Source organism: Engystomops pustulosus, chromosome 2 (genome assembly GCF_040894005.1).
Source record: "Engystomops pustulosus chromosome 2, aEngPut4.maternal, whole genome shotgun sequence".
Lineage (NCBI taxonomy): Eukaryota > Metazoa > Chordata > Amphibia > Anura > Leptodactylidae > Engystomops > Engystomops pustulosus.
This window is the reverse complement of record NC_092412.1, coordinates 35,743,481-35,756,464: the sequence shown is the minus strand read 5'-3', so window position 1 is coordinate 35,756,464 and position 12,984 is coordinate 35,743,481. Positions and strand designations below refer to the sequence as shown.

Below are 12,984 nucleotides of genomic sequence, written 5' to 3'. Positions count from 1 at the left end.
CCTGTGTATAACAATACCCCATATGTGGTTGTAAACTGATGTTTGGGCACTCACCAGGGCATTGAAGGCGCGCCATTCAGAGAAGATTTGCATCGTCACTTTTTAAGGGCTATATAATCTTTTTTTTTTTTTTTTTTGGCAATGTGGACATATAAGGGCTTAATAGATACACTTGACAAGTACTTCATTTTAGTGGGTCTTTAGCTTATTGATGAGACTTTATAATATTCTACCTTTAACTCTTGAACATATGGAGGGAATTTAATTCATCAAATCTGGTTTTGGATATTTTTTTATATTTTTTTTACCGGCAGTTCACCAAACCATAAAAATAATACGTTATCTTTAGTCTATGAATCACTCTGATTATGGCGACACCCGATTTAAATTGTTTTTGGGTGTGTTTTTTTTACAATTTTATAGAAGAAAAATGAATATAGAAAACATCATATTTGTTTTACCATCACCATCTTTTCAGAGACACAACTTTTGTATTTTTCCGCTGACAGAGCGGACCGAGGGCTTATTTTTTACGTGAGGAGTTACCATTTTGCCGCACATAACTTATTCTGAACTCTTTTTGCTAAGTGATTTTAAGAAAGACTGACATTTTTAGTAAATTTATCTATTTATTTCTTTTTATTTCTTTTACCCCCACCCCCTCTGGTAAGCATGGGGTGGGGGGGGGCACGAATCTTGTTCGGAGCCCCTTACACGCTGAAGTCATGCACGTAATACCCACAGGCTGGTGTAAGGGGTTAATACCCACAATCGCAAATTACAGGTGGGTGTCGGCTGTGATATACCTGTCCCTGAAAGGAGCCGGTATCAGAAGTAGGCTGTAATAGTTCGGCAAAGGTCCGCAAGTCTCTGCCGCCCATGCAGTACTATTACATCAAATGTCGGGAAGGGGTTAAACAGGTTTTTCTTCGTTATCACATTTTCTAAATTTTCAGACAAAATGGGAAATCTTCATTCTTTTGCCACTATGGAAGATGATATAAATCCTGGCGGTGCCAGCTCTGTAACAGCTCTACATTTAGCGCTTTGTTAGAAGACAAAGTGCTTGTTAATAGTGAGTGGAACAAGACATTATCTCTCATGACAGAATAATTATTCCCCCCTTCAGTAATGTTGTAGAGATAATTATCCGGGTATTGTTCATGCCATGATGGGCAGCGACAAGGGGCGTACTATGAACGCGTGTCATCCCTAGACATGATATCCGTGACATAACAAGCGGCCATGGATGTATACAATAATGACGGCTTCTCATAACACCTTCTCCCTCATTAGGAGAACAATTTTATTGTTAAGGAGGTTAAATAAAATGGATATTTTCTTCCAAAAACGGCACGACAGCCATTCACAGGCTGCATTTGGTACTGCAGGTCATCCAACATCAAAATCCATCATGATAAACTAGGGACACTTACACAGGCACGGTGACTCTTGTAATCTTCTTATATTTGTTATCTATGGCCTCCTCCCTTCTAAAAATAAACTTTTAAAATGATAATGAGCCATAAGGGCTGTGGGGGACATTATCAGAGCCCCTCTGTGCTGCAGATTCACAGGCTGTTACACAGTGTCTCAGTGCCTCCCTTTGGCTGCTGTAATCTCACACAGAGGGAGGGATAAATGCTCCTGCACAGTGTAACAGCCTGTGAAGACAGAGTACAGAGGGGCTCTGGTAACTACCTTCTATAAGAAGATCACCACAGAAATGTCCCTGGTTTATAATGGTTGATTTTGACGGTAGATTTCTTTTAAATATAGCTGGGCTGCCAAACTGGGCACACATCGAAAGATCTAGTGCCGTTTCTGATCTTAAGAGGGGTTTTAAGTGTTAAAGGTGTAAAGACCGATAATACATCCATAGAAAAAAGTCCTCGATATCAGTTTGAGCAGAGAGCTCCGTTGTGTGTGTATTGGTCAGACCTGATTAAGGCAGATCAGATGCTCTTCATTTAGTTGCAGTCCTATTCTATATGGAGGCACAAAGGGGCTCACTTCTCCAGATGAGCATTTCCACATATATAATGCACATACACATATCTTCAGTAAATTCTTCTCTCCATTTAAAGTCTTACCTCCTCTTGTCCACTCCTGGTTCCCCTTCTTTCGGCTTTTTCCTTTAATCTTTTTTCCTGTAAAATACAGATATGTGAGTAGTGTTATAAACCACAACTCTACACCTAACATTAGACAGATATTATATTAATTTTATCTGCTGGTCCCTAATGACCCCCAATCCAACATATGTGTGTCTAACCTTTACCATATCCCAAGAAACATATCCTACCAGACTGCAAATTTGGTCGTTTTCTGTTGTATCTATGGGGTTGAGTATATGATTAGGACCTGGGTCCACCAGGGGATCCTCTGATGCTCTGGTGGGCCAGTTGGACACCAAGAACGTTATCATCTATGCCAAACCTATGTTTCCCTCTCCATATAATTTACAGGGAAACTGTCACCACAACCCCCATTTTTCACCATGCGCTTGTTCCAAAAGCCCATAACATGAAATCTGCATAGATGCTTTTGTCAGGTTTGTGGAGTAGTATAGGTTCACTATAATCATATAGTGTATTTTACCCAGCTCCCTGCCAAGCTCCCACGCTAAGTCCCGGGGGCAGGAATTCAAAATTAAAATGGAAGTCTGCTCCTGGATCAACTCCAGTCCCTCCCTCCGACATCATGGATGGGCAGCAGCTTGAAAACCGGGGAGGGACGCCTGCTTCCTAGCTGCCGCCCATGTGAAAAGATTCAGGAGCAGTTCTCTGATTTTGAATCCCCCCCCCCCCCCGCCGAGACTCAGTGTGGGAGCTTGGCAGGGAGCCGGGTAAAATGCACTATGATAATAGGGAACCTTTACTACTGACAAATATGACAAAAATAACTATGCATTTGTCATGTTATGGGCTTTTGCAACATGTGCATGGGGGGTTGTGGTGACAAAAAAATTACAAATAGTAGAACGTGGCCTGGAGCAACCCAATTTACCCATGTAGACAACTAGGGAGGATAACAAAATTCTACATCCAAACAGGATTGGTCAAGTAACGTGGTATGTACAACAGGAGAGGATGGAAGGGGGTTAGGGGGTTTAGACACAAAAAAACATAACATTCTATAAAGTGCAGTGAGCGGCCCCATCACCTTCTCCCGTTTTTTGAGCCATCTGCGCCCGGGATGATAAGGAAGAATGGCTTGGTGCTACTGCAACAAAAGGCAATTTAAATTCAGCGGCAGTATGCAGCGAGAAATATAATGAGATATCCCATGATTTATTTCTTCAATTTGCAGTAAGTATGAGAGACAAAACTGTCTCTACATTTTTTTTGCAGCTCCGTCTGAACTTCACAAATGCAAATCTATTCCCTGGCAGAGATCTGTTCCTATGTCGGCGAGGATGGGAAGCCCAAGTGCAAGACACAATCCTTCACAGACACAAAGAACAGGCCCCAATCTGAGCTCACAACTGCCTAAAATCTTTACGATTGGATGGAGTTCAGAAACATAATCAACCCCTTGCTTTTTATGCCCTTTTTGTTTTTTGTGTTTCAGGGGTTTTTTTTACTCCTATCCAATTACAGACATGAATGAGGCTACTAGGTACTAGATAAAATCTGCAGTTCTGCTGATTTTTAGCCTATTTGTAGCCCGCACACACTAGCAACAAAAGTGAACAGTGGGTAGAGGGAGGGGCTCGGTAAGTTTACTAAAAGCAGAGAGACTTCTCCTTAAAGGGGTTTTCCCACGAACTCAAGTTAAAGGGGTTATTCGGGTTTAAAAAATTTCTTATGGCCGGGCTGGGGAGGGCTATTTAAACACAATAAACATGTACTTACCTCCTCCGGTGCTGCAGATGTCCCGCGCCGCGGCCGGTTTTCTCTGTGCGCCGTTTTCATTACAAGTGCGCACAGGGAGCTTCCGGCCGGCCGGATGCTCCCATGCGACACCATCTCCCAGCGCTTACAACGCTGAGAGAGAGGGACGGATGGAAGGAGCCGGCCACATCGCGGACCGGAAGCTCACTGTGCGCGGCTTCCGTGCCCCTGTAAACAAACAGGGGCACGGATCGAAGGGACCGCGGCACGGCACATCAGCGGCGCCGGACGAGGTAAGTACATGTTTATTATGTTTAACTAGCCCTCCCCAGCCCGGCCCTAGGTAATTTTTAAAACTCGGATAACCCCTTTAAGCACCATTCACGGGATAGAGCCCAACTTGCTGATCAGTGGGGGTTTCCGTGCTGAGACCCCAACTCGAAAACAAGTGGTCAGATGGGATCCTACGTACATCCGTCGGACCCCTCGTCACTCCGTCAGCTCCATAGAGATTAATAGCAGAACAGTTACAAACGGCCGTCTGCTCAATTAGTCCAACTGAGCAACAAGGGGTCCGACGGGTCACCTTGTTTTCGCAATCTGTGGGGGGTCTCAGCATGGAGACCCCCACTTAACAGCAGGTTAGACTCTTTCCCGTGGATAGAGGCTAAATTTAGTTCGTGGTCTAAACCAATCAAACCTGGTGGAAATCAGATTTACTAGGAGGCCAGAGCATGCTCTAAGGGTGATGCCAGACATGGCGTTTTAAACCCATTTTAAGTCCGTTTTTAAGCGGTCCGTCCAAAAATGCATGCGTTAAAAAAACACATCCGTTTTTGACCAGTTTTAATTAAGATAATTGGTAAAACCTGTCAAAAACCTGCTTAAAAACGGACAAAAAAGCAGTACTCCGCCTTAGGGACAGTGAACGATGGTATTAGAAACCCCCGGCCCATTGTACTTTATAGTGACCGTATTAAATAACCCATGTCATGTGCTAGGAATCTGGTAAAAAAAAAAATCGAATGCGCTAAAATTTAAACAACATTTGCACTATTTTTACTTTCTACAACATTTTTACCACTTTTTATTCACTATTATGTGTCTAGTGAACGGACGAAAAAGTGGCCATTTGGACGCCAATTTCTCAATTTTTATATTGTCCAAATTGCAAAAATACTAGTCTAGACGAAGGTACATTTCCAGTCATTTCTCTCTCAGTCGGTAGTTGACTCCCCAGGTGGCTTTATGCATTAAGGGAGATCTATAATACATTGCTCCATAGATGTGAACACCTCATCTACTCCCAATAGTTAAGCTGACGACATCTAAATGACCAAGCATCTTGGTTCCACCTCGGAAGTAACGATAAAAGTGATGGTCTCCGAGGTCTGAATCATTCAATTTCGAGCACATTACGTCCTTTTTTTATGTTTAGGGAAAATCTCTAGATATTGGCTCCGCTCAGTAGTCAGAGACCAGATCAGCATTTTAAGCTATACCCTCCCAAGGGAACTCTCATGCTTTCCAGTTAATATCCCTATCCAGAAGGTAATGATGTAAAGTGCAAACATCTCCTGCTGACATCATCTTCAGGAGCCGTCATTTTTTACTCTGCTTTATTTTTGCATTTATGAGAGCTCCTTAAAGATAACCAGGTGGAGTAATGCGGGCAAATTGCACGCAAGCAGTTTTTGTCTTGTGGCACATTGGTAATGGGAAATAAAAAGTGCATTTACCAAACAGATAGTTGGGTGATGCCTTATGTCCCGTTTTTGAAACGTTTTAAAGCATGCGTATTCAGTCCGTTTAAAAATATATGCAGATATGTTTTTTTTTTTTTAAACTGTTTACCATGGCTTTGGCTGCTTTAAACCTGTTTATCGTAATAGATAAACAGGTTAAAAGCAGCTAAACGCATGGTAAACGGTAAAAAAGTATGCGTTCCTTTAACATTCTGCCAACTACCTTAGTCTGCGGTCACACCTGGCGTTTTGAATCCGTTTTTGGACCATTTTTAAGCACTCGGTTAAAAACAGCATGCGCTTTTTAAAAAAGCATGCGATTATTCAAAACGCATCCGTTTTTGACCAGTTTTAATTAAGATACTTGGGAAAACTGGTCACAAACGGATGCGTTTTCAAAAACCACATGTGTTTAACGGACTGCTTAAAAACGGCCCAAAAACGGGATGAAAACGTGTGACCACAGCCTTAGAGTTCCATCACACAAAACCGTGCTGCATAAGTGGATTTTCTGAACAGAATTATTGCAGATTTTCAGGTTCAGTAACCGAGGCAGATATGTTAAAAGAAAATGTGGATATAATCCCCAGCGGATAATTAGCATGATATAGATAAAAATTTAAAAAATTAAAGTCTAGAAAAAATCCACAGAATCTCTAGAACATTTAAATAGTACGGCGAGATAGATTGCTTATGGATGCGGATCTTTGCATCAAACACAAGTTTGGGAGGATTCTCTGTGCAGGAGTTTCATCGCTTTAAAGAAAAATTAACCATCAAAATCCATCATTCATAACTCAGGGACACTGACCCATAGATCCAGGCACAGTGACTGTGGTAATCTTCTTATATTTGTTATCCATGGCTTCCGTCCTTCTATAACCAACTTATAGTTATTCTAATGAGCCAGAGGGGCTATGGAGGGGGTTCCCAGAGCCCCTCAGTGCTGTAGCTTTACAGGCTGTTACTCGGAGCCACAGTCCTCCTCAGCACAAAGTAATCTCACTGTAGTACAGGAAGTTTCAGCACACAGTGGGAGGGGGATGTGCTCATTAACAGCCTATGAAGCTACATCTCAGAGGGGTTATGGTAACACCCTCGTCTGGCTCATAAGCAAAATTGTAAAAGTTGACTTTAGAATGAAGGAGGCCGTGGATAACAAATATATGATGATGATGATTACTACAGTCACGGTGCCTGGATCGAAGTGTCTCTGGTTTATGAAGTTGGATTTGGCTGGTAAATTTCCTTTAACATGGCCATTGGAAAAAAAATCCATTTGGAAGGAAAATCCCTGGCAAAATCTGTTTTATATTCTCAAGTAATTGAAATACTTCTAAGGTCCTGGGTCTCTTCCAACCGGTGGGACTACTATAAAAATCCCATTTCTAGTAGAGGGCAGTAAGACAGGGGCTTCTGGTATCATAAATAACCAATGCTGGGACACGGCTCCCTGTAAAGTATTTACCATACATAAAGTTATGGACCATACATGGCCGTCTACATAGGGTCAATATTACTTTGTGACCGTGGGTCATTAATGTCCAGACCCACTTTGGCACTTATGTGAGTCGTTAAACAACAATATCTCTGGAAAAGCCGTACATATAAAAACATTTTTTCCTTTGTTTTTCATGACGTGAGACTAACTTTATAGGATTGTTTTATTAACTATTTCTTTATAAAATTGGCCAATAAATGTATGTGTAATTCTGTTTCACATTGGCGTTGATGTTCAGCTCCAGTTGCGCATCCGTTCTGTTTGGTCTCCATGACGCATCCGTTTTGTGCACGTGTACGCAAAATAAATACCGAGGGTTTAACATTGCTTTGAACACATCACACCTGGTTTTTCAGCCTCAGAGGTGAAAAAAGGCAAACCCATACATTTCTATCGCCTTCCCTGATCCGCATCAGTGAAAAAAATAGGACGTTTCAGACTTTATTCCACAGACAACGGATCAATGAAATCACAAGCCAATGTGAAAACAACCATAGAAATCAATGGATTTGTGAGGCATCCGTGGAAATCACTGAACCACGGACGTGAAAAACAACGCCAATATAAAAGAGCCCCAATTCCCATTGTGTATGCAGGGCCAGCGCTAGCTACGGGCATACTTGGGCAAGTGTCGGGGCCCAGTGCTCCTGGGGAGGGGGCCCACATAAAGCTATACATGGGATGAGGGGGCTTTATATAAAATAACCATAAGGGGCTGTTTGATATGATAAACTAGGGAATATTTTAGGACAGGAGACTGTTTTAGTTTCTGAATTTTTAATACCCCTATTTGAGTTCACTGCAAAAGGACCCACTGAGGCTCTGTCACCCAGGGGCCTATTGAAACCTGGAGCCAACCCTGTGTGTATGGGTGGAGTCTTATGAAATCTTGATGAATGGGAAGTGTTTTTAAAATTCTCATGTGAGCAATGTTCTATGCATTCTCATTGGATCTGCATACGAAACTTGGCAGGATTTCCTCTGGTTTAACCTACAAATTGTACTCTGATCATATGCTATCCAATACACATCTGAGCTCAGCTTCTCTCCCTCTATCATCAGAAATTAGCTGACGGGTTCACTTTCAGCTATATACCCAGATCTGGCTCTCTGATGAAGGACTTTGTGAACAGCGGTGGCTGCGTAACATCCCCACAGGACCACTGAAGAGCGATATTTCTAAAGTGTTTACACTACATTCTGATACAAGGTGAAATATAAAAGCAAACAAGTAATTAAAACACAAAAGATTATGCTGAAACGGCAATTCACATTCATTAATGAGAAGCCATAACGTAGCCGGCTTCAAAATACCCAGAATAAATGTAACACCTCTCCACAAAAGACCTAAAAATATAACTCATTAAGGTGTATGTGCTAAGAGAGAGAAGCTTTAATTAGAAATTTAATGAAAGCGTAAAAGAATGTATTATAAATGTGAGGCAATTAGACAGTAAGCCTACGCGATTTGTGACTATATTTAGGGCACAAATTAACACAGTTATCATAATTGGAGACCAAATGTTGGTTGCATGTATAAATTGATAATTGGTGTCTGAACATCTGTTACAATGACAAAGTCATGTGGCCCGGAAGAGCGAAATGTAGCAAGAGAGAAAAAAATCTTAAAGGCTAAAGAAATCTTTCCACCATCTCCAATGAAGCAACTTTCAGAAAAAGTCTTCACCAAAAACATCCTACTTTTCTGTTGTTGTAGAGTGTGCGCAATTCCTTCACATAACTGGCTGTCTTGCTGCTTCTTATTGAAAGAGCACTCTCTGTTCTCCTCCATTAACACTAAACTCAGAAAGGAGGGAAGAGGCTACAGGAGAACGGGAGAAAGAACCAAGTCCTCATGGAAGGCAGATCACAAAGACTGTACTAGATTGCAGAAGTATTTGAGGTAAAACTGGTCAAGTTGCCCATGGCAACCAATCAGAGCTCAGCTTTGATGTTATAAAAAGCTGTGAGAAAAAGTAAGCTGAGCTCTCATTGGTTGTCATGGGCAACTAGAACAGTTGTGCTCCCAGACACTTCTGATAAATCTCCCCCAAGGTGTCCTTCAAAATTCACTGAGCTGAAATACCAGGCACAACCTGTGGTCAAGTGTGGCGCAGTCTATCAACTAAAAAGTTTCTTACCCTGTGTTTTTCCTTGATTCTTTTCCTGTATGCTTCTTTATCAAATTGGTCCTCCTTAGTCAGCAGTTGTTTTGCTTTCGCCAGATCGATGCCATTTTGATCTACGTCATCATCACCGGCATCCACCATGGTCTTTTGTGCGGGGGGCCACTGCTGTACTGCCTGCAAACAGAAATAAAAAAACTCAGTCATTCAAAGAGTTATAGCCCAAGGTTCTGGTAACATCACAGGCCTCGCAAAGGTTCTTCATGGACCTTGAAAGGCCGAGGGATCAGGTGCAGCTTATATGGCAAACACTATCTAATATCTATCTAATAGAGCACACAAAAATCTCAATAATAGCCTCCATTATACGTATATTTGCAGAAGAACAAGCTCATTAAAAGCGACTGCCCAGTCACAAGCGCAGATACTATTATTTGTACAGAAGATGATTAAAGGGATTGGCCACTTTACCTCATGTTTTTTCTAATGTGTGTGTAAGTGTAGGGGGCAGGATATTAGGTAATTTACCAATATACATCTATGAATAGTTCTGCTTCGCGCTCTTGGTATGTAAAGTGAAGCCTCCTGTCTTTTACCTCATCAGCCAGACATTCCTGTCCATAAAATGGCTGCAGATGGAAGGTCATGTGATCTCCAACTGTCAGTGAGCAGTTGCCCTGCCAGGACCTTAACCTTCTTTTGCGTAATAGAGGATCAGGGTCCTGGAAGGGCGATTGCTGCTTTCTAGTTCCGTCCTATTGACTGGCTGAATAAATGGAAACCATTTGAAGATATACCAGTCAAGTTACAAGTGCTGGGACATCATTTTATTTCCGAAAAGAAAGGAGAAATTACATACCTGGTACACATTAAAGTAACAGGTGAAGCAGCCTAAGTAGCACGGCACACGGCAGAGCTTGGGCAGAGGAGGAGGAGGTGAGCGCCGTTCACCCCCCCCCCCCCTTGAATAGGGATATATGGTGCACGGCGCCGTATGCCGTGAAAAGATAGGACATATCCAGTCTGTTCACTGTGTACGGAGTGGTACGATGCCGCACGTGTGAGGCACCGTACCGCTCCCGTAGGGCGCTGTGAACTTATATCCGCCGTATATACATCCCCCATGCGGCAGTGTGAATGTAGCCTTAGGCTAAGTCCGGAACATGTCTGCTATCATGAAAACCACCAAGTTCTTCCAATACTAAATAGGTCAAGTAGGAAATCAAGGAGCAGAATAGTCTCTATAAATAGATTTGTAATCTCTCTTGTGGTTCAAAAGTTTTCAACACAGAGATTCTCAAGTGGGTTCAAAGACTGGATCCAGCGCTGTGATCCACAAAAATGGACAACACATCACATAGCTGTGCATCACAGGGAATGTTCCAGGTTGTTGTTGTTGGTGCTTGTTGTGTAGATATTGTACCCAGCTCCCTCACGTCCACAAACACCACACAGTACCTTTTAAATGTCTTTAGAAAGGTTTTATTAATGGCTCTATCCGTGGGATTAGAGCCACTATTCTTCTAAAAAGACCATTACTGATGAACTCTTACTTATGATCTTGTCATACCAACAAGCTAACCAGTGGTGTAACTAGAAGCTGATGGGCCCCAGTGCAAAGTCTGTGCCAGGCCCCCCGACTATAATCTATGGTTTATAGTAATAGTCTTCTCATATGGGAAATTGACACCGTAAGGACCCCCTAAACCTCTGTATGGGCACCCTCTGCACACCCTCAAGTTACACCCTTGAGGCTACTCCGACCCTCCTTCGTCCTGTCAGGAAGAGGGTAAGGAGGGAATGGAAAGATGTTGTCTGTGTGTGACTCTCTGAATAGAATAGAATTCATAAATGAAGGGGGAGATGATTTCACTTCAGTGAGTTACACAAAGCAAGTGTCTCTCTCAACTCCCTCATTACCCCCTCCCTCAGGAATTCTCTTCAGTGAGTCACAAACATATAACTTCTCTCTTAACTCCCTCATTCCTGAGGTGGGACAAGTTATTAGTGTCATGAGGCAGTATAGCTTGATTATATGCTGGAGCTCACCCGCCACCATAACAAAAGGCATGAATACAAGTCTCTTTAAGAAGATTGGATGAAATAGATAAAACCCTTCGGTAAACATGTATAACAACATCTAAAAAAAATACGGTGTATAGGGTTGCCATGTACTGGACATAAACTATAATTTTATGGTTCAGGGGGCAGTGTTTTAGGTTATCAGATATGTCATTTCCCCTATTGGTTCTAAAATAAAAGAGTGTCCCGAGTCCCAACTCACCTAGTACACTATTTTCTGATGTACAAAATAGAGCAGTACATGTTGGGCAAAGTAAAAAAAATCATCAATCGTTAATAGAGCATATTTTTTTTTGTGTATGTAACCTATAAAAGAGACATTCTGTGGAGCACACAAAAACCTCTCCCCCGGAGGATACGGAATAGCTCAGCGCAATCCGAGGATGTATGGAATTGCTGAAACCTGCATTCTAAATCCTTGCAGAGCGGTAAGAGCAAAGCCCATGTGGCATTACAAATAAGAGACGAGCACCGCTCCGATCCATCTCTAGTACCACGTCCCCTCTGCGCAATATCATAATTAGGAAATCTGGCATCTGTGTGTTTTTTAACAAATTTTATGAAGTGGTGTAAAAGTGAGGAAACAATATTATTCCCTGTGGAAAAGCCATTACCTTTCTGCAGACTTGGTTGGATTACCAGACCCATCTGCCTTTGTACAGAGTAATAAAGCGCTGCTGGTGTGGGCCAAGTCTATTAGGTTTTTATCTCTCCTGGCTCGCAGGAGTGCGGCCCAGGGCACGTTACAGTAGAGCGTGACTCGCTAGTGCGCTAAAATATTAATCCTTTACATTCAATATAAAAAAAAAATGTTATAAGAGAACAAAAACTCTAGTAGTCAAATATCTAAGAGACAGGGAAACAAAAAAACCCCGCACTCCTCATGACCATTTTTATTCTAATCCTGGACAATGCTTAAAGGGGGATACACTTTTGAGTTGTTTTTTTAAATTTCATTTAGGATAGTCGGGAGTCCGACAACTGGCATCCCCATTAATCCGCCACTAAAGTGGTCGTGGGATAGCAGGAAAAGGTGTAGCCAAGTCAAGTCTGATTTAAGGGCATATGATTAAGCTGTAATAGCACGCTCCACTACATATAGCAGTGTGCTTGGTAGGAGGTGAAGACGCTGCAGAGTTATAAAAAAAAATTCAGATTATGGTAAATCCCTTTGACTACAACATATGGGAATGACTGTATATGCAGAATCACAAGTCATCTTTTGGACAAGCCAGAAAAATGTACTCTACATACACGCTAAATTCAGACGGAGGCCATAAGAGCACCCTTTTGGCCTTTGCCTGGTCAGTATAAGTTGAATACAGCAAGACATGATAGAATAGATGAGTAGAAAATGCCATTTCATTTTGCTGACTACATTCAGCGGAAGCTGGGTATGGACGCCATACAGTGGCATCCGTCTGAGAACAGTAACACTAACTGCCCAACAATGATTACTGGAAACTAATGCTATTCTAAAATATTGATTTTCTCAGCCCATCTGGTGTTTAATTTGGGAAAAATACTAAAAATGTAATAAAACAAGCGAAGCAGTGCTTAGAATTGTAGGGTTAGCACTGATGGGAATTATGAAATGTTACAAAAAGTTTTTAAAAAAATTAATAAAGCTGAGAATTCTTTTTCTTTTTATGGTCGTTTTGCTTCTATCTACACATACACATGCATAAGACCAC

General features: G+C 41.9%; 1 protein-coding gene across 1 annotated transcript in view; it reads right to left on the bottom strand.

Annotated features, from left to right (window-relative positions):
• Positions 1-12,984, bottom strand: part of DDX10 (DEAD-box helicase 10) — a 123,339-nt gene that overhangs the window by 44,648 nt on the left and 65,707 nt on the right. The window contains exons 15-16 of the mRNA XM_072134247.1: positions 9,224-9,385; positions 2,094-2,150 (exon numbers count right to left, since the gene is read on the bottom strand). Coding sequence (XP_071990348.1) covers positions 2,094-2,150; positions 9,224-9,385 — 219 coding nt within the window. The remainder of the gene's footprint in view (positions 1-2,093; positions 2,151-9,223; positions 9,386-12,984) is intronic.